This window comes from Semicossyphus pulcher, unplaced genomic scaffold (genome assembly GCF_022749685.1).
Source record: "Semicossyphus pulcher isolate SPU_LCO1_2020_fin unplaced genomic scaffold, fSemPul1.0.p SCAF_6, whole genome shotgun sequence".
Classification (NCBI taxonomy): Eukaryota; Metazoa; Chordata; class Actinopteri; order Labriformes; family Labridae; genus Semicossyphus; species Semicossyphus pulcher.
The window spans coordinates 18482213-18506551 of NW_027211737.1; the positions used below are offsets into that span (position 1 = coordinate 18482213).

General features: G+C 48.0%; 1 protein-coding gene across 1 annotated transcript in view; it reads right to left on the minus strand.

Moving 5' to 3' along the window:
- fam222aa (family with sequence similarity 222 member Aa) overlaps positions 1–24339 on the minus strand; it is a 44013-nt gene that overhangs the window by 14444 nt on the left and 5230 nt on the right. Inside the window, exon 2 of the mRNA XM_069682911.1 lies at positions 5318–5460. Within this exon, the coding sequence (XP_069539012.1) occupies positions 5318–5414 (97 nt within the window). The 5' untranslated portion in view covers positions 5415–5460. The remainder of the gene's footprint in view (positions 1–5317; positions 5461–24339) is intronic.

The following is a 24339-nucleotide window of genomic DNA, read 5'->3' on the forward strand; positions in this document are numbered from 1 at the left end:
CTCTGTGGGACGCCAGCAGCCGGAAATGATCCCTCGTGTGCCAGCGCTGAGACGCCAACATGACAGAGGAGCCCGGAGTATGAGGTAAGACTCGTACAACCGATCTCACATGACTGTCCCTCTGAAATAGAGTGAAACTCTATTAATGCTCTGGATTTTGCAATATAGCGACGTGATGAAAGTGTGAATGACACATTTCATGTGGCTATGCAGACCCAGCGATCCCCAAAATGAGATAGCATAAGTAGGCACCCAGGAGGAGGCAGGCCATGGATAGCTGTCAATCACCTTTCACTATGAAAAATACCTCCTGACCTCTGCTTCCCGGCTGCAGACGGAGGAATAATGACGGTCTCTGTGGGCACTCTGTGGAATTCCAAATGGGAGTTAGAGACGAGATAGTTCAATCAGTGGGAAAAGGTCAAGTGCATGCAGATTCTCTCTCCCTCGCTCTGTCTCCGCTCCTTTCCCCCCCGGTTCCACTTTCTGCCCCCCACCTCCAGGGTACTGAGGCAATCAGGGAAAAGGTTGTTATTTCTGCTGCTGCTGGTCACCACTTTTAAATATTCACCTGCAAAGCTCCCCCCTTTTTCCCTCTACATAACAGACGCTGGAGCAACGTGCTGCAATTTGATATGGCCGGCTAATTCCCCTGTTATGTCTCACAGCGGCTCAGACAACAGAGCAGGAGAGGTGGCTGGAGGTCATTACCTGAGCATATTCCCTCTCACAGGATGTGTGGCTTATAGGAAGAGAAGCTGCTAAAAGCAAAGCAAACTAATGGCTCTGGCAGCTCTGCCTGCACAGGCACAGGGCTATTAGGAAAACTACAATCCCCAGGTGAACCTCCGTGTCATGTCCGGAGGCTCTGTGTGACACGGCCAGGTTGTCTCTGTCCATCAAGCCGGAGGAACCTGAATCTGCTCTGACACAGCATGAACCTGGGATATCAGGCCTTCTGGGAACTTTTCATCTGCGCCTGGCTGATTGGCACCGCAGGCCTCCTGGGTGGTGTCACAGAGGGTTACAGCTGCATGTGTGCTCGTGTGTACATGTGGGCACGCTTCTGTTACATTAGGAGACTAATTTTGGACCCATACATCAACTGACTGCAGATAATTAACTGGTTTTCTCAGATTAATTTCAAAGGTGTTACATTCATAATGATGTGATAGAGTTTCTGCCTAAATCAAGGTCAAACAGGTCACTGCAATGTAACACAAAGTATGCTGAACATACAAACTGAACTAATCACGTAGTGGCCATTTCCCTCTGACATCACGCTCAGGTACGAAGCTCAAATGCTGATCAAGTTCAAGTTGAAGTCTTAAAATTTAAGGTATCTGGAAAATGATCATCATTTCACCGCTTCTTAATTCATCAACAACTAAAAAGATAATGCGCAGTAAAAATCCAGAGAGAAATCAGGTAATATTTCAAGTTAAAACAACATATTTAATGTCCTGCTAGCTAGACAGCTAACAGCTAACGTTAGCATTCAGCCACTCACTGGATGATAACTGTTAGCTAGGAAGTGGTCGAACGCTAGGCATAAATTCCTCACTAACAAAATGTTAGTGTGGAATAAGCTCTTAGCTAACATTATTTTAGCTAGGGAGTGGCTGAATGCTAGCAACAACTGTTGTCTAACGGTAGCTAACAGGTTCTTAAATATGTTGCTTAACTTTAAAATCTGGTCCAGTGTCCCTCCAGATTTTCACTATCAACTGTCTTCCAATTCATAAAATAGCGGTGAAATTATCACAGTTGTCAGGTAACAACATAACAACAAATAACAGCAGTTGAACTTCCCACCCCGAGCATGATGTCAGAGGAAAATAGCTGCCTCGTGAATATGGTGAGTGTAACAAAAAGTATGCTGGATAATTTTGTACGAGCATGTGTGCGTGCATGTGTGTGTGTGTATGTACCAAGCCCTGCTGGGGTTAGACACAAGCAGGAACTCCCAGGTTTAGCCCAAAGTCTGATCCACTCACAGGACAAATACGGGAGGGGCAGTGAGCTGTGTTGTTAATGAGGGCAGAAGCTGCACTGGGCCCGAATAAAGAACCAAAATGTGCACACCCACTGTGACAAGAGCATTCTTAATAAATCTCATACCGGGCACGAATATAACCGCAAAGCAATGAATGAACAAATGAAAATGTGCTGAACACTGACACTATATTTTGGAAAATATCCAGGCAGAAATATCCTCATCAAGCAGAGAATTGAGGGCTTCTGGACCTGTTACTCTGTAGCTGACATGTGGCAGAGTAATTGCTGTCGGGGCCAGGGAGGAGGCAGGGAGGAGGAGGTGGTGGTGGGGGCTGTTTGGCCTCCTGTCCAGCCATCACAGTGTTACTCATCACTGGACTGTTGCACCTCCCTCTCTATCCTCCAGGAGCAGGGCTGCTACGCTCACTCTCTGCTCCCTGGACCCACAGCGGAGGAGGACGATCAAGGAGAGGGACGGGCAGCGAGGGAGGTCGATGCTGCCCGAGGGTGGCCAGGGTCAGTGGCATCCATTCACCCCGCTCCCCTAGCAGGGCCTTTCTCTCTCATCTGTCTGGATGGGTGCCCTCTCTCTGGGGCACAGCACGATGAGAGGCCCTGGCTCTCCGCGGCCGTCTCTGCCTTTCATGTCTCCATCTAGGGCAGTGGTAGAGAGATGAGGAGGGGGGGCTAAGGAGGGGGGGCAAGCTACAAATGTCACCCATAAGGGGGGATTTAATTAAAAATGACAGGGGCTGGCGCTGGAGAGTGCAGCCACATATGCGCGGAATTTGGGCGCAGTGAAAGCAAGTGCCTATGATTTATAATTCAAGTAATGCTCCGCACTCCTTTTAATTCTACGGCCAAAGAAAAAAATATCAAAAGGCCGCCTCTGTGAGGCTAATCCAATATGATATTTTTAAGGGCAGGCGGTCAATGGCTTTTTGAAAAGCCAGCTTCTCTGTCTCCCTTTCTGTTTCTCTCTCTCTTCTCCACTTGTCTGTCTTTCCCCACCTCCCTCCTTTCTCTCCCCCCTGCACTTCCAGCTCTACAGTACCTCAACCCATCCCTTCCCCCCCCAGCCCCCCGAGTCCAGACACAGAGCGGGGCTGTGATAATGGAAACATCCCGCTCTCCGCCTCCCGTTTCTCCCGCTAAGCTCTGTGCGCTTGGGGGAAATTGATTGTCTGGCGAGCCGATCTGAACGCTTCCAGCTGATGGTAGAGCCAGTTAAGTCCTTTTTTATTGAGGGTATGAGGGATTTTTAATGGGAGTCGCATCAATGAACTGTGCAGCCACTCGGCATCTGCATGCAGGGGCTTTTTCTAAAAACCCTCCTCGTCCTCTCATCCCAACTGCTCTGCCACCCCGGGCTTCACGCACACATGCACGCACACACAAACACTACGCCTGTGTAAAGGACAGCAGATGCAAATGACACAGCTCACCTCTACCTCACTGCCAGGTAATCCCCCTCCTGTGCGCTCTCTCTTCTGTCTCTTTGAGGGGTGTATTCTGGTATTCGGCCTTCTGTCTTGAGTCACCTTACCCACAACCCCCTCCCTCCATGTTGGCACAAACTGGGCCACCACCAATCAATCACAGGGACCTGCTCTGCATGGTGACCCGAGGGTGCCCACTTCTGCAGCCAGACCCGCTGTCTGCCTTTCTGCACCCCTTCTGGGCCTGGACGAACAATCGCCTTATTGAGGCCAGGAGCTGCACAGTGGTGGAAATCCAACACTTGCCTTCCCCCCCCTCCCCCTCCAAGGACAGAAAGGAGGCTATTATGTTCAAACATCCTCATTATGAACCTCAAGTCAGTCGCTGTGGTAGTCTTTCAATCAAAGGGTTTAACAGGTGGAGGAAAAGAGGGAGAGTGGGAGAGTGAGCGGGGGGGAGTCAGACAGAGAGGGTCAGTGAGAGGGAGGGCAGAGGGAGGACTGGAGACTGTTCTTTTTCTCTATTGATTCGAGTCCTGACTCCCACCGGCTGCTCCTCAATAAAGGACCCTGAGAGGAAGTGGGCTAATCCTGCAAAATTGGAAGGATGGAATCGATTAAGACGACTGTTGAGGACTCCCTCCATTTCTCCCCCTTCCTCTCCTTCTTTACCTTCTCTAATTCTATTTTGCTCAGCTCCTCTTTGTCCTCCATTTCACTTCACCTCTCTGAAACCTCATTAGTGAGCCCGGTTGAACCCCACTCGGCTGAAGAGCGGCCCCTTCCCAATGCACCACAAGCCCCGTTTACTCTGGGCTCTTTGCTCTTGTCCCCTCTCTGTTTCGCACACACCTGTGCAGCTCCGGATGAAATATCCACACAGAGCAGAACTACTCCTGGTCTGAGGACAGAGGCCCCCACCTGGTTGTTTGTGACTCTGCTCCTCTCTGTAGGAGGCGGCTGGAGTGTGATGTTGAGCTGAGAAGGAGTTAATTGGCTAGAAAGATGGCAGGCGGTGCTTCATTGCTTCAGCCAGTCAGAGCGTCTTTAAAGCCTTTCACCGGGCTGGTTACAGGCCCAGTACAAAGTCCCACTGATGAAGAAGCACAGAACCTGCTAGACCCACTAAGCCTCTCTAAGCTGAGGTAAAAACTGGAAGGTTAGTGCTCCCCTGCTCTCCATCCTCAGTTCCTTTAATCGGCTTGAGGTAGCTGGTAGGCCCGCCATGTAAACAAAGGCTACTAAAGACTCAAGGAAAAAAGACTCACTGTAAAAAAGGCTTTTCAAAATACGAGAGAAATTCACCTTCCAGATGCCTGACTGCCGCTGTTCCCTCTAATCCCAAACTGGTTGGAACTAGTTTATCCGGCTCTGGAACAGTTTTCAGGCCTGGCTCATCTCTGTCCCTTTACACCGCTTTGTGAGTGGACAGAGGGAGGTGCTCGGGGAGCAAACAGAGCAGCTGTCATGCTTTACAGGCGGCCAGCACAGCCAGGGCCAGACACTGTAAATGTTTACAGACCCTCAGGGTCACCCGGGGCCAGTGAGGCACGTTAAACAGTGTCTGCTCAGCCCTGTTGCCACGACTGCACAATCAGCACAGCTAAACAGGCCGCACAATGAGTGGCCAGACAACACGGTGATCCAAAGTCTACGTGCAGAGCGAGTTGAGCTGTTTAGGATTCCTGAGTGACAAACAACAGAGACCGGAAAAACTATTTTCCTTCACTTATTCAGGCTGAGGGTTAACTACCCGTTTCAATCCTTCACCATGACCAATAGATTAAATAAAAACCACAAACACAAGCCTCTCTCGCTCCTTAGCTGCGGGCGATCTGAACTCTTGACCTCCATCGTTCACTACCACTCTCTATACTCACATTTCCGTCCGAGGGCTTGCGGGGGCTCCAGGGTCTTGCTGGCACACACCGGGTGCTGGGGTGGAGGGTTTTGCCTCCTCTGCAGACAGGCCAGCATGGCGAGGTGGGCACGGTACTACAGCCGGGGGAGTTCTGCGGCCAACCTGAGGCAGGGAAAGAGAAAGAGAGAAACACTGGGTGAGTACAGCGGGATGATTCGGGGGTCAAACCTCCACAGCGTGTCCGGTTAGCCTGCAGGAGCTGAATCTGGACTAGACGGGCGAGCTTTCTCACCCTGGATTTAATTGGGAGAGCATGCCTACAGCTGCCTGCCTCTCAGCTCTGTGTGCTGAATGATAAACACACACCTGCACCGGGGCAGCACGGTTGACACGGTTTCAGAGCACAGTCCAGGGCCAGTCACTCCGCAGCTTCAAACAGCACATCCACACGGCCATTCAACCGCATCTCCTGTCTATGAAACCGTCCTCAAAACAAACACGCAGGCTCACACAGAAAGTAGCAGCACTCAGGCACATTCCTTCCAGGGCAGCAGTGTGTATGTGGTGATTGATGGCGTTATCTATGGACAGAGAAAAAAAATGGTAATGCTGAGAAAACAGCAGTCTGTCTGCTGCAACTTAACATGCAACAGCTCTGGGGGACTGTCAGGGAAGGCCTGGGGGACCGAGCGGTGTCTGGATGTGTGTGTAGCTGTGTGTTGAACCGTATGGCTGCATGCGTGTGTGTGTGTGTGCGATGGGTTGGGAGGGGGAGACTGCCAACCGTACATCAGGGCTAGTGACGGCACTAATCAATCTCCCTCTAGGCCATAAATCTCCAGCTCTACACTCCCACTTTTCCCCACAGCCACCTTCAGTCAGGAGCAGGGAGGCAGTAGCTGCTAGTTTCCTCTCAAAAAGCCCATCACAGCCCCAGTGGAAACACAGGACACACTCACATATATATATATATAAATAAATCACAGAAAACTCCTCAACAATCGAGCAGCATGGAGGGTATCATTCATCAGAAACATAGCAGTGTCACAAAGCACAATGATGACTGATTACAAACTCTTCTCCTTGGATTATGAGGCGGATGAGAACAGCTACAGCCAAACATGTAAGTCCTGAAAGTGTTTTTATATGATAAGGATCCAGATTCACTCCTCTATAGCTCACCGACAGGAACAATATGCTCCTATATAACTCTGCAGAAGCCTTAGTCTGAGCTCTAGTCTAAAACACATGGATATGAAACACTATCGTTTCCATCTGGGCCGGGCTCCTCACATATTAAAACAAAGAGCAGAGGCAAATATTTCATCTGTGCTGTCAGCGCCAGCGTCTCCCGCCATGATGCGTGGCAGATTATTGAAAAATGATTTCTCATGCGCCTGTCACGGGCTTGTCCGCCGTTATTTATTTTCTCAGTGAATCACTAAATGAACATTTAGCCACCTGCCATCAGTCCATTACTTAGTTGTATAGATTATCATTCTTTATGTGAAAGAAAGCAATTACAATGATGGGGAGATGAATTAATGGCAGTGCATGGAGCTCATTTAGGGAATAAAGCGAAATATGGATGAGCAGAGGAGCACATCAAAATACTAAACCATTAATAGACGCTTTCAATCAAAGCAACCTTTAAATGCTCCTGCAACATTTGATGACGCTGGAAAACCAGGATTTCAAAATAAGAGGGGTACAAGTTACAACAATATATTTATGTGTTGTGTATTATTATGGAGGAGCATACATTGAGAGGGGGCGCTAGATTAGCTCAGCGGCGAAACTACGTGTCCCATATACAGAGGCTACAGTCCTCGAGGCAGCGCCCCGGGTTCGACTCCGATCCTCGGCCCTTTACTGCATGCCCTCCCCACTCTCTCCTCCCCTGTTTCCAACACTATCCATTATTCTGTCTCTCTAATAAAGGCATAAAAAAAAATAAAAAAAAGGAAGCATACATTGATTTCGATTTCACAAATTAAAGGGGGGGTATCATGCTAATTTAAAGCGTCCTATTTCTCTCTGATACCTGTGGAGTAGCTTAGCATCATTTACAGTTAAAAAAAAAGATTTTTCTTGCACTACAGCCTCTGCTTGAAACGACTCAGTCAGCTCTGTCCCTTTAAGAAACCCCGCCCCTACAAGCCCGCTTTCTTCTGATTGGCCAGCTCTCCGAAGCCAGCGTTTTCTACACGCTGCAGTTTGTGACGTCACAAAGTGCAGCGTGGAGAAAAAAACTGTGTGAAACCTGACGTTCACAGCAGCCTGCAGACTGAGCTGAGAAGCCTGGGGATTACTCCAACATACTTTTACCGACAGATTTGAAACTTCACCCACGTTTAGTCTGGACATCCAACACTGTAACATTATATATAAATATGTCTTAAAATGTGAAACAGCATAATACCATCTCTTTAAATATGCTGCCTGCTTTCAGACCTGGCCAAATCCTCTGACCTTCAACAACTGATATCCAGGACCAAAGGAAAAATCTTTGCCTCAAGAGGAAAAGCTCTGCAAAAATGAAATGCACCGACTCTGAGAAATGTAGCTAGTAACATTTTAATATAACTTGATCAAAACCGCCTACTTTTACAATAAGAGGAACATTTGTATAAACTTTAACAGTCCTCTTTACACACATTAAAGCTGCAAGCAGTAGATCCATGTTTACTGCCACTGTTTTACTGCACTGTTTGTCACAAATAAAGAAGATTTCTTACGGATAAAGTCAAACCTGATTAAAGTATGTATTGACAAATGGAGAGAGGAAGCATCATAGACAAACACAACACAGTTTACTGCCTATAATTAAGGTGGAATCAATTTCCTGGTTTGAGTACTTAAAGATTAGAAGCAGGTGTTGCAGGGAAAAAAGGCATGCTGCGAAGAATTCAGTCTCTCACTCATAAAGAAGCATTTTTAAATAAAACATTTTTCACAAGGCATTAAGTTTGACCTCAGAGCCTGAGGCTGAGTCAAAGTGTATTTTTAAAACCCGTCAGGAGCAACACAACACTTTTAGCACAACCTTGATGGTGTAAAAAGGTGCTCACAAAAAAGCTTCTCTCTTATAAATGTGGAGAAATTAAATCTTTAGTCTCTTCTCGTTAACTCCACAGTTCACTCTCTCTCTAACACATACACATGCTGACACACACACACACACACACACACTGCAGATGGGAGAGAGGGGCCACTCTATTTCTCGCCAGGTGCTCGAGCAAAAAAAGGTCGCTTGCAGTGCCATTTCCTCTCACACACAGGCAGGCCTGGCCCAAACACACTGGCACTTTGAGCTCATTACTGGCTATTCACATAATCCTTTCTCTGTGTCCTCTCTGCGAGGATACTAATTTCACAACCAGCCCGTCCTCACAGCCCATTTGTTAGGAGATAGTGGTTCAGAGAGAGGAGCGGGACACACGCTGGAGATTGAGACTAAAAGCCGGTCTTAACGGGGGGATACCTCCACAGTTTTCCCCTCTCTGAAATGAAAGACAATCGTCTAACTACCCTCCATTTTTCTCCATTTGCTGCTCACCAAATGTATTCTGAGGCATTATACTTGGCTGAAAGAGACCCACTTTTTTTCAATTCAATTTCAAGAACCAATTTTCTCCTATTATTGCCTTTAAGAGCGAGGCAGAAGGAGCAAGTCTCCGGCTTGTTTGTCATGTCTACCTTTCCCCTCATCTCCTGCTATTAGCTTATTGTACTACTTAGCAGATGTCTATCAGTGGCAGGAAATTATCTCCAAACCAAAACCCCGTGACCCATCATCCAGCTGCCCTGAAATAGCCCGTCATGCCCGGGTCAATCCCTGTGAAGGTGCTGTAGAAAACACACACACGCACACACACAGCTCGAAAACCTACCTGCACTTCACTCACTCATCAAATCCACTCTCAGGTCTCCTATTACAGCAGAGCGCGGATATCTCAAAAGCCAGGATGTCTATCGGCTCTCTCCCGTTCTGCCAACGCTGCTGCAGGGTTTGCGATGGGGGCGGAAGATCAGTCCCGTGAGATGAGGGAATAAGCCGGAATCAAGAGGCGGTGGGCTCGGCGGAGGGCTATTTCTGAGTTAAAAGGTTCTTAAACTGCAGAGGAGATCAGAGGAGACGGCTCCCCGCGCCCAAAGCTGTCTGCCCTGATAAGCATCCTGCCAAGTGCGGGGTGGGACAGGGTGGTCATGGGTGAATAAACGGAGTGTTTGTGTGTGTTTTGAGCTGCACGTTTCAGGTGAAAGACAGAGCGAGGCGGCTGATACAGGGGCTGGGTACTGAACCTTAATACTCTTAATAAATAGAGGCTGGAAAGTGTCTGAGTATCAGACACTGTTAAGAACCAAAAGATGGTATTCAATGTTTCTTTGAACAAATGGTTTTTAAATCTGTTCATTTCAATCTTGACAATTTTCTTGTGCTTGGACACAATTGAAGAATTTTGATGAGGAAAAATGCAAGTGGAAGTATCCCCACATCATGCTTAATGTCCAGTGCTAACATTTAATGCTATTTCTCGAAATACAGCATCCAAGGTTTCACTTTGGTACCGATATTAAAACTCAAAGCAGCCCTGGCTAAAATGATCGTGCTTTTAATAGGAAACCAATCATCCAGCATCTAAAGCGTCCCCAGTGATGCCCCCCTCCTCCCGCTGAAGGACCAGCCGAGGTCCTGGAGCCTGGCAGACAGCCGCCACAATGAGCGGGGGCGGGGCTTCAGCCTAATTGAATGGTGACCCTGCCGTCTCACTGTGGGACGCCCCATGCAGTGCTTTTAACAAGCTGCTGTGTCTCCCCTCTTAATAAGCCCAAACAAGTTAATCCAATCGACACACTCAAACCCTTTCTTTTTCTTTAACAAGGCACTGCCTCTGCCCCCTTAATCCCTGCACCCCCCCTCCACCCTCCCTCCGTCACCATACCGTCACATGAATGGAGGCAGAGCGAGAGGCTCCATTAGGAAGGCCTGGCATTAAAGCCCTTCAGCTCGCCACTTTCCACACAGACACACTAAATAATTTGCACTCATACTGTATATTTCGAACACACACGCACACACTAATGCTCACACACACCTGATACACACTGGTCTACGTGGACGCGGCACACAATGAGAGGGTTATGTTCGCCGACCCACATCCACACCCACACAAACAAGCAAACAACACACAAACAGAAATAGTGAGGGACGTTTGCAGACAGTAACGCACTCTGGGACATAAAAAAAGCATTGTTAGCAAACCCTCCCAGCTCCACAAACAAGAGCCTCTGATTCCCCAACAATACAAGCCCCTGGATGCTCTGCACTACCTCACACCAGCACAATAAATAACCTGCACAACAAAAGGCCATTGTGTGTAAAAGCCTCCAGTTTAGGCATTACTGCCATGATATACAGTGCTGGAAAAACATATTGGCAGCTGATTCTTATATATACCATGCAGCGTGTCACTGTTATTGGGGCTTATACTGCCTCGTCTGCCACGCAGGCCTATTTATAAGAGGTTTTTCTGCAGATGAAGGGCATCTTGGCAAAAACACTCAGCTGTTAGCTTTCCATATTCCAGTCAGCTTCAATAGCTTCACCCATGGGATGAAGGGTGAGGAATGTCTGGCAATGCAATAGCGGCGAGTCGTCTGTCATCTCTAATCAAAACACGCCTGCCTAGACTAATGTCAACCCTGTAATAGCAGCGAGGACTAATTGACTTCACAGCCAACTGCTGCATCTCTGTGCAGGGCTAGGTTTCATTAATGGTAAATACGGCGCTCGGAAGGCGGCGAGCTATCACGACTGCAAAGCAAACACATTTAAAATGTAGAAAACACAAAGAGACGGAGATTAAGACGAATTAAATGACTAATGATTCAGACACTGACAGGTCGGAGTTTGAACCGAACTCAGGCTGGGAGAAATTTTACAAATACATGAGGCCTGCTCAAGGTCCTATGAAAGATTGAAAACAATATAGTGGATTAACTTTAGATTTCCAGCCACAGCCTGAGCTGACAGTGAAACTTCAGCCTCACTGCTGACTTTGTGCTGCACTGCAATCATCGCTACACAAGCTAGCGAGGGAAACAATGCATGTCTCGCTGCAGTCCCAGGAAATAACCACAGTCGGCTATTCTCTGATGTATTACATGTGCAGCTTTTGGTGGGTTTTACCGAAGGATCAGTTACGTAAGTGTGAGCACACTTCTTTTTTTATACCTGCATTATACAGTGTGTACCTTGAACAGGGGATACAGTAAGATTAGCTCTGATTAGCTTGACCTTGAAATCAGAATGTTGAAATGTTTATGGGTTTTACTGCAGACTAGACCGAGGAGGAGAATGTCAAGATTGTAGGGACAGACATTAAGAGAGGGGATATTTTCAAAATAAAAGCAGGGTGAAAACAGCCAAAAAATGTAACAAATATTCTCTTAAGTTTATCACAATTAAAACAGAGCATTAGGACAAAACTACAATAAACAAAGTCTCTAATCAGCGGTCTGAAACCCAACAGAAGCCTGCGATCGCTCACCGGGAGAGTCCCCTCGGTGAAATCTGTTTGTTTGCAGCACCGTACAAACCAAGGTGCTCTTGCAACACGACTGAGCCTCAGCGCTCCTGCTGATGCCAGCGAGGGACTTTGAGCAATGAGAGCATGGCTTAAGATTGTCAGACAAACCACAGGGGAAACACATCCGCTTCTCCTCTTATTGCCTCAGCCTGCGTTGTGTTGTTGTGTACGGCGGCGGCGGCAGCAGCGGCGGTTGTCATCTAAAACCACTTTCACACTGAAACCCTGTGAATGTTGTGACATATTGAACAGATGTGGAGAGTAGCTGCCGAGTTTTTACAGCAGGCTGTTGATCGCAGATACTCCAGAGGACTGCTGTTAATTGAACAAGAATCTGGCTGCATTAAAAACTAAATATCTCTGGGAAACAGTGTTTTCTGAAGGCAGCACTTTCAAACATAAATCAAACCCTCCACTTTAAATTCAGCCAAAGAATGAGCTGCTTCATGCTTGGATTTATATTTTCTCACTAAACCTTATTACACACCATTTGTAAAGCATTGTTGATATTGCAAAATTTCTTATCCCAATGTGACACAATCCTTTATTGTCCCAGACAGGTCCATTCACGGCTTAACACAACAACAATAAAACAAGGGCTCTTTTTCTCCCTCTACCCGTCCTACGGTGGCTCACTTGAATATTCAAACAGTGCTCATTGTCTTTTTGTGTTTTGTTCATTGTTTGTTGTGCTGTCATTCCTCCGCTTGGCTCCTGAACTTCAAAGAAAGGCTTATGTCAATTTATGATGAAATGGAGTGAGCAGGCGAGAGAAAGGGAGAGAGAGCGGCAGAAAACCTTCACGCAAAATGGCCCTGTCTCCAAACGTATGCTTATTAATGGCTGTTCAATAAATCAATGGAATATAATTAAATTCAAACAATGTGATTTCTTCTCTTTCTTGCTGAAGCCTGACTCCAAAGCTCGCTCTCTGCAGGGCCTAAGGTGACCCCAATCCCCCCCGGTCCAAAAGGACAGCTCCGCCGTCTCTCACTGGAGGGACTCATGGATCCAATACTCAGCCATGCATAACATTAGTGTGTTGTGGAGCCCACAAGGCAATCAAACGGTGCACCGTTGAAATGTTGACACTGATCTCATTTGATATATTTGAAGTGTGACAAAGCCATTTTTGCTCGGCTGGATATTAAGGAGTAGGAAAGAGAGGATGACACAAGTGCTCACAGCTAAGATGGCTGGGAGAGGAAGCAGGCATTTTTCTGCACGTACTCTCTCCTCATTGCAGTTTCCCCTCACTGGATAATGTGTGCTATCCAGCTGTTGTCATCCTGCTCCCTCTGAAAGCCGGCCCTGACCGTGCCAGCACTCGCAATCCAATTGGACAGAGTGGGAGGTGAGGCTGCGGTTGGTAATCACCTGCTGGCTAAAGGCACAGATGGCACAAACAGCAGCAAGATGTTCGTGCAGAAGCAATCCCAGAAGTCTTCCTGACAGGCCGACAGACAAACGCAGAAACCCGAGGAGCCCGCAGCGAGGCCGAGGAAGCACCGCGTGCAGATGTGATGCAGAGACCCGGCAGCCAGCGAGCTGCACTGAAAGAGTTAAAGCATTGATCTCTTATTTTCATTGCAAGGTCCCCGTGTCACTGCTCAGTGATTGGGAAAGAGTGAAAAAGTAGGCAGGCTGTAATGATTTTAAATGGTAGATGCTTTCCATGACAAAAGCCGCCTGATAAGGGTTTGTGTTATCAGCGAGTTTGACCACGCAGAGAATCGAGAGGCGAGGTCATCGCCGAGATAACGGCACATGTGCAGACTGATTATCTCTCCCTCTCAAGGATTTCTGACACATCTCGCTGCTCTCGTGATTTATTTTGAAAGATTTGCTTTCTGTTTCAGTCCTCAGAGCTACACTTCAAGGCGAACGCGATTGGTCCACACCTGTTAAGATTTACTCCTGAGCTGCCGTGATTTTAAATCTTCTGACACACCGGCAGACAGTCCATTTAAGTTTCCTGCAGGATTACAGAAGATATATGTTGATACATTCAACTACAACAGTTTGAGCCAACGTGCGACAGAGCTGTAGCTGAGGGAAGTTGGACGGAGTCATTTAGTTTATTGATGTTGCGAGCAAGGATTTTTTTATGGTCGTCAGAGCTCCCCTCACATCAAACATATGAGGGTAAAAATGCCCCCGGAGACATGCGTCTTCCTGAAGACTCCCCAGAAGATGAGCTCCTTCTGCTCTGTGAGTTGCTGCTCGGTTTGTCCTTCACAAGAGACAGGTAACACTGCCAAGACCCGGTAATTAGTGCAGATGGAGACTGTAATACTCTCTTCCCCTCCCTGCAGAAATGCCAAGGGAGGCAATCTATAAATTCCTGCATATTAATGCAATTTAAAACCACTCCAGACACCTTGCTGGAGGCAGGTGATAAAAAGGTGAAAGGCAGACTATGTATGTGGCTCACAGCTGCTGATATGTGGGTGACATCAGGCCTGTCTCAGCAACTTCCTCACACAACACACACACACACACCAAACTAACCAGATAATCCATCTCCTCTCAGAAAACGCTCTCCAAAATCCTGACCTTAGGCCTGACGACGGGGTCTCCATCAATAATTAAACGGTAATCTAAAAACCCATTTTAGTTGGGTCATCTTTCTGCGCCATTGTCCCTCTGCTTCTCCATCTATTTTTTCCTCTTTCTGTAAGATCTAGTTAGAGATTCCATTAGCATGAGAAAGCAGGCTGGTAATTGTCTTCACCCTACTGAGTGATCCCTGGATAGAGGATTAGGCAGAGAGAAAGCCCGATTTCAACTCCGAGCACAGATGCTGCCCACAGCCACCCACTCCAGATTAGATTAGCGTGCAGAGGGATGAAACCGGCCGCTAACTTCAAGCAACATTTAACAGGAAGCTCGGACGGGACAGAAGGTTAAAACCAATAAACTTTTGTTCACCTTTCACCACCAGCTGAGACCTCCTTGTTTTTCTCTCCTCTTCTGGAAATTTCCTTTTTAATCTACTAATATGCTTTTCTGTTGAAGAGGGGGGGATTGGGGGAAGGCAGCTTATGCTTACCCCTCTCTCTCTCCCGCTCTCCCTCTCTGATATACACAGAGTATTTAGAGCTGAATCTCCCTAAATCATCCCCCTGGGCCACCCTGTCCGTCACTAATCTGCCTGCCACCGCCCACTCATAAGGAGGTGTCACATTTCTGGCGCTCCTCCACGGGATAAGCACTTCAAACACCAGAGCTTCTCCTCTTGACCTTTCCACGGAGATGATCGATTAAGCCCGTTGGATTTATTCCATAAACAGGCAACCATTACATCAAAAAGGCAAGGAATGCACCTCCCAGGCACAACTTCAGATCCATATAAGCTTCATTTTTATTGGCTTTCACAATCCACTTCTTTCAGCACATTAATAAGCACAGAGGCTTTTCAGACGCTGTTTTGGTATCTCAATTGCTGCACCTGTAATTATTGAAGCAAGTCACAATGACAACAGAGGGAAATTCACTCGCTATCTGTACTCCATAAAACCTGTGAGGCAGAAAAACTGTTTAGCTCCCCTGCCAGTGCAGAATACAGTTAAAAAAAAACACTGCAAATATGGCTGCTTTGTTAAAAACCAGCACATCGACTGTGGAAGCCTTCACCCGGCTCTCCACCTGTCCGGGAAGGAGCGCCGAGGCCAGTAAAAGGTCTGCCGCTCGCCTGCTGCATGAGCCATTAAGTTACAGCGCTGCAGGCTTCCTGTTTTCATGCTTGAGCACCTTCTACATGCTCTCAGCAAGGACAAGACTAAACAATCCTGAGCCAAACACCGGGGAGGAGAGAGCGGAGAGGAGCATCTCGGCGACAGAACGCTTTAAACCACAACAAATCGCACGTCACTTTGAATCCCATTTGTGGAGGTTAAAACAGGGGACCTAAAACCAGTTTTATTTCAGCAGAAAAAAAGGGGAGATCTAGACTCCTCCTCTGAGTGCTCGCAGTGGCCGGCGAGCTCTGCTCCAGCTCTGAGGGACTCCTGCTCTATGGTAATCATATCTTATTTGAATAATGAGGCAATAGCAGCGCTCCTGCCGCCCATTCCCCCTGCATCCTTGACTGGAGTCTTTGATAGACACTAATTCTAGCTCCATCTATAAAGCTCCTCTCATGCATTTTTAATAGAATCTATTACTTTAGGATTAAATTATAAAAGACTGTCCTCCTTAAATTTTTAATAGTTTGCATAATTGGTATCAGGGCCTGAACGCGAACCATAAAAACCCAGTTTGTACAGGACTGCGCTGCGGAACGAGCCGCACAAAACCACACAGCAGCGTCGCACAAAGATGACCCACATGGCATGACGCTATCAGAGAGAAGCACGCACTGTGATGCGGGCCGTTAAAGCTGTGGGTTCACGGCTGAGGAGAAAAGGTGGAGCGAGCGAAGGGGGACAATAAGGTCAGGGACCATGAGAGCTGCTCGGGGCTCCTGCAGGAGCCTGAGGCAGGAGGAGGAGTCAGCTGATGGAAACAGGAGACATGAACCAGGTGTCCACAGACAACCTGCTGCCACAACTCTCACAGGGCCAAACAGCAAAAAGTACTTAGCAGGTTCACAGCCTCTCTTTGTCCCCACAGTCGCTCTGACTGCAGCTCACATGGAAAGCTCCCGTCTCTGCTCCTGGTTGCAGGCAGATCAGCTGTGAGTTAAATGTCGCCTGCGCTCAGACAGAGCGAACAGGAGAGCAAATGTGTCTGAGGCGTCTCCTCTAAACTACAGCCCCCTTTAGAAATCTACACACGTCACCATCCCCCAAATTAGCACCACAGGGACACCCCCCCTCGCCGCCCCCTGCCTGCTGGCGGCAGCTCTTTGGCATATCTGTACCGGGGAAAATATTTCACACTGTATGAATTATTAAGCGCGGGGCCAGTGCTAAGCAGTGTGGAGATAGACCGGTTATTCACAGCTCTATCGGGACGGATGCGTCGGAAACCCGGGCCGCTCGCCTATCAGATCGTTTGTCACGAGCGATAGACAATTTACAATGAGAGACTTTTTCAATTTATTCATTCTGCTGTCACTGCAGTTTTCTACCTCCACTCATTCCACTCAGCTACCCCCTCCTCCTCCTCCTTTGACTCCGTCTCGTCTGGTGAGGGGGGCTCCGCGCCTGCTCCTCTCTCTGATACTGTTGCTCACTTTGTCGCCTCTCAGCCCGAGGAGGGAGGTGGAGGTGAAACACACGTGTGAAAGACGTGAGGAGAGCAGATCGCGCTGCTTTAATCATCTTAACTGAGGTGGAGGTGTGCTGGGGACACGCTGTGACAGCTGAGGGGTGGAGGCTCCAGCGGTGGAGTGTGGCTCGGAGATAAAGGGGAAGAGAACAGGAAAGAAGGGCGTCTATGGGACTGAGCTCCTGGTGAAAGAGACAAACCAGGAGGACCACCCTGTGAGATACAACAAGCAGCTACAACGTGGAGAGCAAGTGAAGGCATTAAGGATGAAAGCCTGGACATGATAAACACATATTTGTATCTGAATTGCAATAAAAGAATACATTTCCAAGCACAGGTTGTATTTTATGCAGGAGAAGAAGAGGATGGCACAGGGCAGGATCACGCTTATTCTCATTTAAGAGGAATTGCCAAATAACGACTCCCACGCACACAGACAGAGGACCTCAGCACAAATGTCTGGCAGACTGCAATTTCAACAGTAATTACGGAAGGTGATCCAGCAGTCCAAACAGCCACACATTTGTTGCTTTTTGTTCACAAGCGCTCTTTGTTACAAACGCACCACAGAGCCTCACGAGCCTCGGCGGCGCTCTTCCTCCCCTTCAAAAGACGGGAGATCGAATTCATGAGAAACAAAAACACGGATAATGTTTTTTTTTTCTTTCTTTAAGAGGAACACAAACTGTCATTGGCATGTTTGCAGGTATAAACGCTCAGCGAGAGCAGTTTGACCTGTGAAGTGTCTCCCTCTCTGTGATGTGCTCTGAAAGCCGGACGCAGACGGCCCGCGCTGAATGGACCTTGATGTGAAAGGCAGAGATGTTAGATAAATGTCCTCACAGCCAAGGCCTCTGCCCTCTTCCTGATGATGCATTCTTATACTCAAATACCCACTCCCCCCTCTCTCTCACACGCACACACACACACACACACACACACACACACACAGAAACACAGACGTGCAGTGCCAACAATCCCACTGAGGGCAGCGTTTGTTTGGGGACAAGGTGACCCTGTTGCCTAGGGGCCTGTGAACAGGCACAATGAAGGCCTCTCATCCTGCACACACCCAGCCGGCTGTGTTGGGCCGATGACGGGTGGAGGGGAGAGGGGTGGGGTGTGAGGGGCATCACAACACCCTGCTTCTGCAGTTTAAACCCCCTATTCAGGAAGCCCCCTGAGATAGCTCCTTTCACACCCTGCACAGACGGAGCAAAATCCCCGCTTGTAACCCAGAGTCACGCAGTCAACAGATGGAGCAGCTATTGAGTGAAGGATCGCGCCGGCTCATCCATCCCTGCTGGAAACAATGGGGCAGCAGGTCAAGAGTGCCGTCTCCAAGAGGAGGGGTCAGGGAGGAGGGGCGTGCTTCGACACAGTCCAGCTATGCGGCGCTTTGAAACTGGAGGAACTGAGAGAATGTTTTTGGATGAGGCAGAGGAGGAGGAGGAGGAGGAGGAGGAGGAGGAGGAGGCTGGGCTGCATGCGAGGCGCTCGGGCTGGCTGCCGGGGCTCAGACTCAGGTGGAGGGGCTGCTGAGTGAATCTGGGACAGCAGTGTTTGTGTTTAACCCGCAAACAAGATCATAAAGACATCCCTGCGTGCACACATTTGCATGTTTAGAGGAAAACACCGACTTGCGGTTTAACGCACATTTGAAGGAGCAACTGATGAAGACTCTCGCTCGTCTTTGTGCGCAGAAAGCTGCACAGAGAACTTCTGTCTGTTGATAAAAGGCTCTGCAGAGAGGCTACATGCTCTCAGAGCAGAGAAACCTTTAACTGTGCAGAACAGCTGCAGCACTCTGAGGACATTTTGTTATGAGATACTGAAGAGGATACACTTAAAAGTGGCGTCAAATATTTAACAGGCCACAATTAGATCCAGTTATTAAAGCACATAATGAAAAATAAATGCTTTACTTCAAACTCTCAATTAATCCCAGCAGCACGGTGTGAGCTGACAGGAAGCGCCAGACTAAATCCATACAGAAAGAGTGGATATAGATAGTGATGTTATATTGTTCTGGAGTCTTTATTTGCTGTGTTTTCAGAATGACGGAGACACAGAGGATGAACATCTATGAATAGCTGCATGCTTAAACGCTCATGCGTGTGTGCATGCGCGACTGCGTGATTACACAGATGATCACAAAGCAGCTGAAGCTCCCTGAAGGGAAACTATATCAATTTCCATTGACCTGCAGTCTTGCTATCATGTGGCCCTGACCTGGGAGTCAATTAGTCATCGAGGTTGCCCTGCCTCGCTGGGTTTCCATGGCCGGAGACCAGACCGGGTTCACAATGGTCCCGTAACTTCAGTGTGTTCGCACGGCGTAAATACCCGACTACAGAGCCGCCGCCACATGCTCGTCGTCAGACTTGAAAGTTTTTTCATTGGAAGACGCTCATTACAAAGCAGAGAGTGTCTGGAGCTTTGCAGCAATTCTGCATTAACAACCACTTGACAAGAAAGTAGAGAGACTCAAAAAGACTTCCTACCACTCGGGGAATGTTCACAAATCACACCTAATTAAACACAAAAGCCGAGTCCATGAAATCAGAGTGCAGAAAGCCTTTTGGAGACAGAAGCGAGGTAGTTTTTTCTTGGTCGTAAGAAACGTGCGTATGCGAAGGACACCATACTTCATTCATGTTTGTGTCTCCTTCAAACCGCTAAGTACAGAGGGACAAAGGGTTCAGCTGCTATTCTTCCTTCCCTAGGTCACATCACAATACATCAATGGTTCTGCCATTTGAAAATATGCCACTGTTATGTGGTTGGAGCTCAGAATGGAAAAAAAATGAAGCCTTTTCGAACCGTGCTGAAAGGGATCAATAAGTGCATAGAAAAAGAAAATAGCCGTAAACACAGAGGCTTTTATTCAGAGTGCCACGATGCAGATGAAAGCCCAGAATGCACCTGGAGAGCAAAGCTGAGAGCACACGGAGTTATCAGGCCAGAGAGCGCCGGCTACACTCAGACCTCAGCAGCATCTATCTCCACAGCAGCTATCAGATTTCTAATATTGTTGGTTTTAAGGAGGCTTGGCTTTCCGGCCACAATGAGGCGGACTCAGCCCCAGTTGCCCCTTTTCCTCCCTCTCAATGTGGTCTCACAGGGTCCTCTCGGTTTTCTGCAAACAATACTGCCGGGCTGCGGCCCTTATTTAAAAGATTAATAGGATGCTGTCTTGGCAGAGAAGCAATCAGCGAGGTTTCTGTGACAGCAGAAAAAGTGTGAAAACAAGGCAAAGAGGAGAGACCATTGTCACGGTTACCAACTGGCTGCCGCAGCTCAATTGAGATAGCTGTGGCTTTCAAGCCGGGCTGTCAATCACAGCAGCGAGCATCAATGGGCTGAATTTGAATGATAAAACGATAAGTCATGAGCAGGCGATTTCCCCGTCACGAGGACAGAGGCTGTTTGAGTGTAACTCGCTGTGGGTGGAGACATTTCACTGCAGCCATATGGAATTTGGTTTTTCGCCTGGAGTCGCTGGCTTCACCCCTCAATCATGACAGAATGTGTAATCACCAAATGTCTTCCTCTCAATCCCTGTTACAATTGGCAGCACAGTGCTGTCACAGGAGATGGGGGAACAAAATGGAAAGCTGACTAAAAGACAAGCTTTAAGTGACACTTAATTTGAGATACCCAGGCATTCTCTCAGCTCCAGTAAACAGGATCCATCAAAGCTCGCCCAGAGCCTGGATGAGTCTGCAGCTGTCTGCTGGGAGAGGCACAGTATGCCTGAGAGGCCCTCAGTCACCGAGAGGACTGATGAAGAAATCAAGTCCTTTAAAAGTTCCTAAAAACAACAAGAAGAGGAGCAGGGATGATTATGCCACACTTAAAGAGCAAATTTACATCTCATCCATGTCTGCAGCAACACTGCGAGCGTTTCCTCCATTAAAGACGACTCCAGTAAAAAAAGAAGAGCATGACAGAAGCTAATGACAGCCTCAGAGCAGACGACGGAGAGGGGAGAAAACCCACAAGTGAGCTGGTGGAGGAGTAACTGAAAAACAGTGAACAGCTGCTTTCCCTTTGCTCGTCCTCGGAGAGAGTCCCATGTGATCTCCCTGATCCTGCTTTTTGTGTCTGACAGAGGGGACCGTAGCTCTGTTTGTCTCCGCACTCACATGGCTCTGTGCCCCCCACAAACCCCCCCACCCCCCCATCTACCCACCCTCCTGCTGCCGCCCACCTCGCCGTCACTCCGCTGCCAGGAGGAAAAGATGGAGGGGAGGGGGAGCGGAGGGGGAGCGGAGGGGGAGCTACATCAAGGAGAGACTCTCCCAGTGGGTTCTCGTCAGTTCCAGGCCATTGCACCTTGCTCGCTGGGATTTTGTTTACACACACACACACACACACAAACACACACACATGCAGAGGCATAGATGTGTGTTAATGGAACAATACTGTCTTGTGTCTTTTGGCTGCACAGTCCCGTGTTTGGTTTTTAAGAACTGTTGTGATGATATGAACCGCTTCAGTAACAGATCAGTGTAAGTCTGTGGCAGAACATTACAGTGTGATGCCCCGCGGAGCTGATTTAAGTGGCACCGACAGGAGCAGATAACATTCAATCAGAACCCAGTGATACGGTTGATGTGGTCAGCCGTAATGTGCAGCCAAAAGGCCTGACACACTTCTTCTGCGGTCTTTGGGGACGAGCAGCGAACGGCGGGCCGCCCCTGTGCGCTCAGTCTCTGCAGATGTTGCCTCGGAGAGCGGCTGACTGGCTGGCTGCGGTGACAGCTGGACAGCTGTTCTTATAGACGCAGCCACGGAAGCATGCCATGAGGAAGGGGCGGGGGATAGTGCTGTATGTTTAGTTTATCTGTACGAGGTTCCCAGGACGTGCAGAGCTGTCAGTTGTAGCAACGGTGCATGAGGCCGGATAAGGGAAGATGGCACTGAGCAGGCTATGGAGGGAGGCACAGATGGGTAACTATCAGACACGGCTGACGCTATTTGAAGAAGCTCCAATAACAAAAGAAGTTTTTTTTGTGTAAATTGTAAATTGTGGATCCATAAATGACTCTAATGCATCGCAACCTGCTGCTCTGGCATAAGTCTAAACATTTAATATGATTCACGACGGCTGTTTGAGCAGCAGCCACTTTTTTCCATCATCATAAACATGTAAAAGTTTAATTTGGACTTCACAGGGAATTCTAATTATTTTTTTTACTTCATAAAAGATAAAAAAAATCTTTTTTTCCAAAGCAGAGAGGATAATTGGCTGAGCATTAAAACGAATGTGGAATTTGTGCCAACATCAGTGGCTGCTGGTCATGAAAGGCACTTTAAATTGGGGTCGTGTTCAGATATTATACCTTTATCCTGCCACTTTAAAACACAGTTAGCGACCTGCCGGAGAACAGTGCCGATTAAAGACAGTCACAGTTTAACGTCCCTGACTGTAAGATTTAAGAAAAAGAATTGAATTGTCTGAAAACACTCAGCCGTATTAAACGTGTCACCTGCTGAATAAACACACTGCAAATCAGGAGTTAAACAGCTTGGATTGACGCCAGTCACTTCTGCCAAAACGCTCATTTTTCCTAAGCAGGCAGTGCTTTTCATTATGCCACAAAAGGTCAGCAATTTGTTCAACTCAATAAAAATGTTAATAAAACTAAGAGCTCACGAGAAGAAGAACTCGTAGCCTCTGGTCCGCCATGAAAAAAAGATGTGGACATGTGAATGTGCGTGCTTGTTCAGATGCAACATTGCCACTGCAGCATTACGCAGGTCAAAGGTCGCACAGAGGCAGCTATCTAGCAGGAAACATAGCTTTGGCCTCGTGGTAATCCAGGTCAAACTCCACCAACTGCTCAACGCAAAGCAGATATAAACACATGCTGACAATCGTACACACACACACACACACACACACACACACACACACACACACACAGTTCAGCATCCTACAAAAAGCAGGAGTTGATAAGCACCAACCGAACACCACCAAAACCTCCACGCTCTGCACCCTCAGCCCACTCTGCTAAATAACAGCAGAGAGCCATTAGGCTGATTTCAGTGAGCTTATAATTATGTGAAATCTTTTAGAGGAGAAAAGTGATTACTCTGGATGCAAGTCTGCGAGTGGGTGGGGGCGGGTTATTGCTAAGCAACCAGTCATTATCCTCCGGAGTGGAGCGAGGTGACCGGCCATCCGTCTAACTCCGGTGGCTTGCCTGGCTCCTGTGCAAACCCCCCCTTCCCCTCTCTCTCTCTCTCTCTCTCTCCCTCCTCTCGCTCTCTCTCTCTCTCTCTGCCGTCTCCCCGTCCGAATACAAACAGAGATAAAGAACGCTGCAATCGCTCTTGACACACAAATAGGTTAACACAATAAAGCCGGCTTTGCCTGGCTCACTCGAGGGAGGAAAGCAATTCCAGCAGCAGGCAGGAGGTAATAAAACAGGGCTCGGAGTGTGTGTGTGCGTCCCGCTCTGTGTGTGTGTGTGTCCATACATGTCCTCATGTCAATGCTCCTATGTTTTTGTATGTGAGTGGAGGCAGGCACACAGAAGCTCTTTGGCCTCGGGGCCTAATATCCCACAGATTTTCAACCCTTTCTTGACACGAGTAATAACGGGGGGGAAAATGACAGGAACTCCACACTGTTCCTTTCAGATGAAGGAAATAGTGGTTTTACATTAACAACACAGCTGACCTACACATGAGTGTGTCCCTGTGGGTCACATGCCGGCTCCTAAACGCTCTCCGGCTTGGTTAAAATTCAACACGTAAATTGAATGAGCTTTATCTGTGCGAGCCGCAGCTTTACGCTCCCTGACGCGGCTGCCAGGCCTGGCAATAAATGATAAAAATCTCCAGAGTTTTATTAAATCGTGTTGCATTCACGCTGAACTCAGGGAAAAATGGCGAGGTGGCTTCTGCAATTACAATCCGGACCAGACAACATTGTTTTCTCCAGTCAGTGGAAATTTCATTACCTTACAGCAGCCGCCTTAGAATTGGGTAATAGCCTCTTTTTGTCACAGACACAAACCGTCTGCGGGAGGTGTGACACCCCATAAGTGTTATCCATTTGCAACAATATGCATCTATGCAGCAGCCGTCTGGATGCCGGTCAGCATAATGTGCAGTTATTCAGTGATATGGAGGAAGTGAAGGCGGGGAATAGCGGTCAATAGCTAATTCCTGAATTGACTGGAGTGTAATCAGACGCATTGAATACATCCATGCAGCTGAC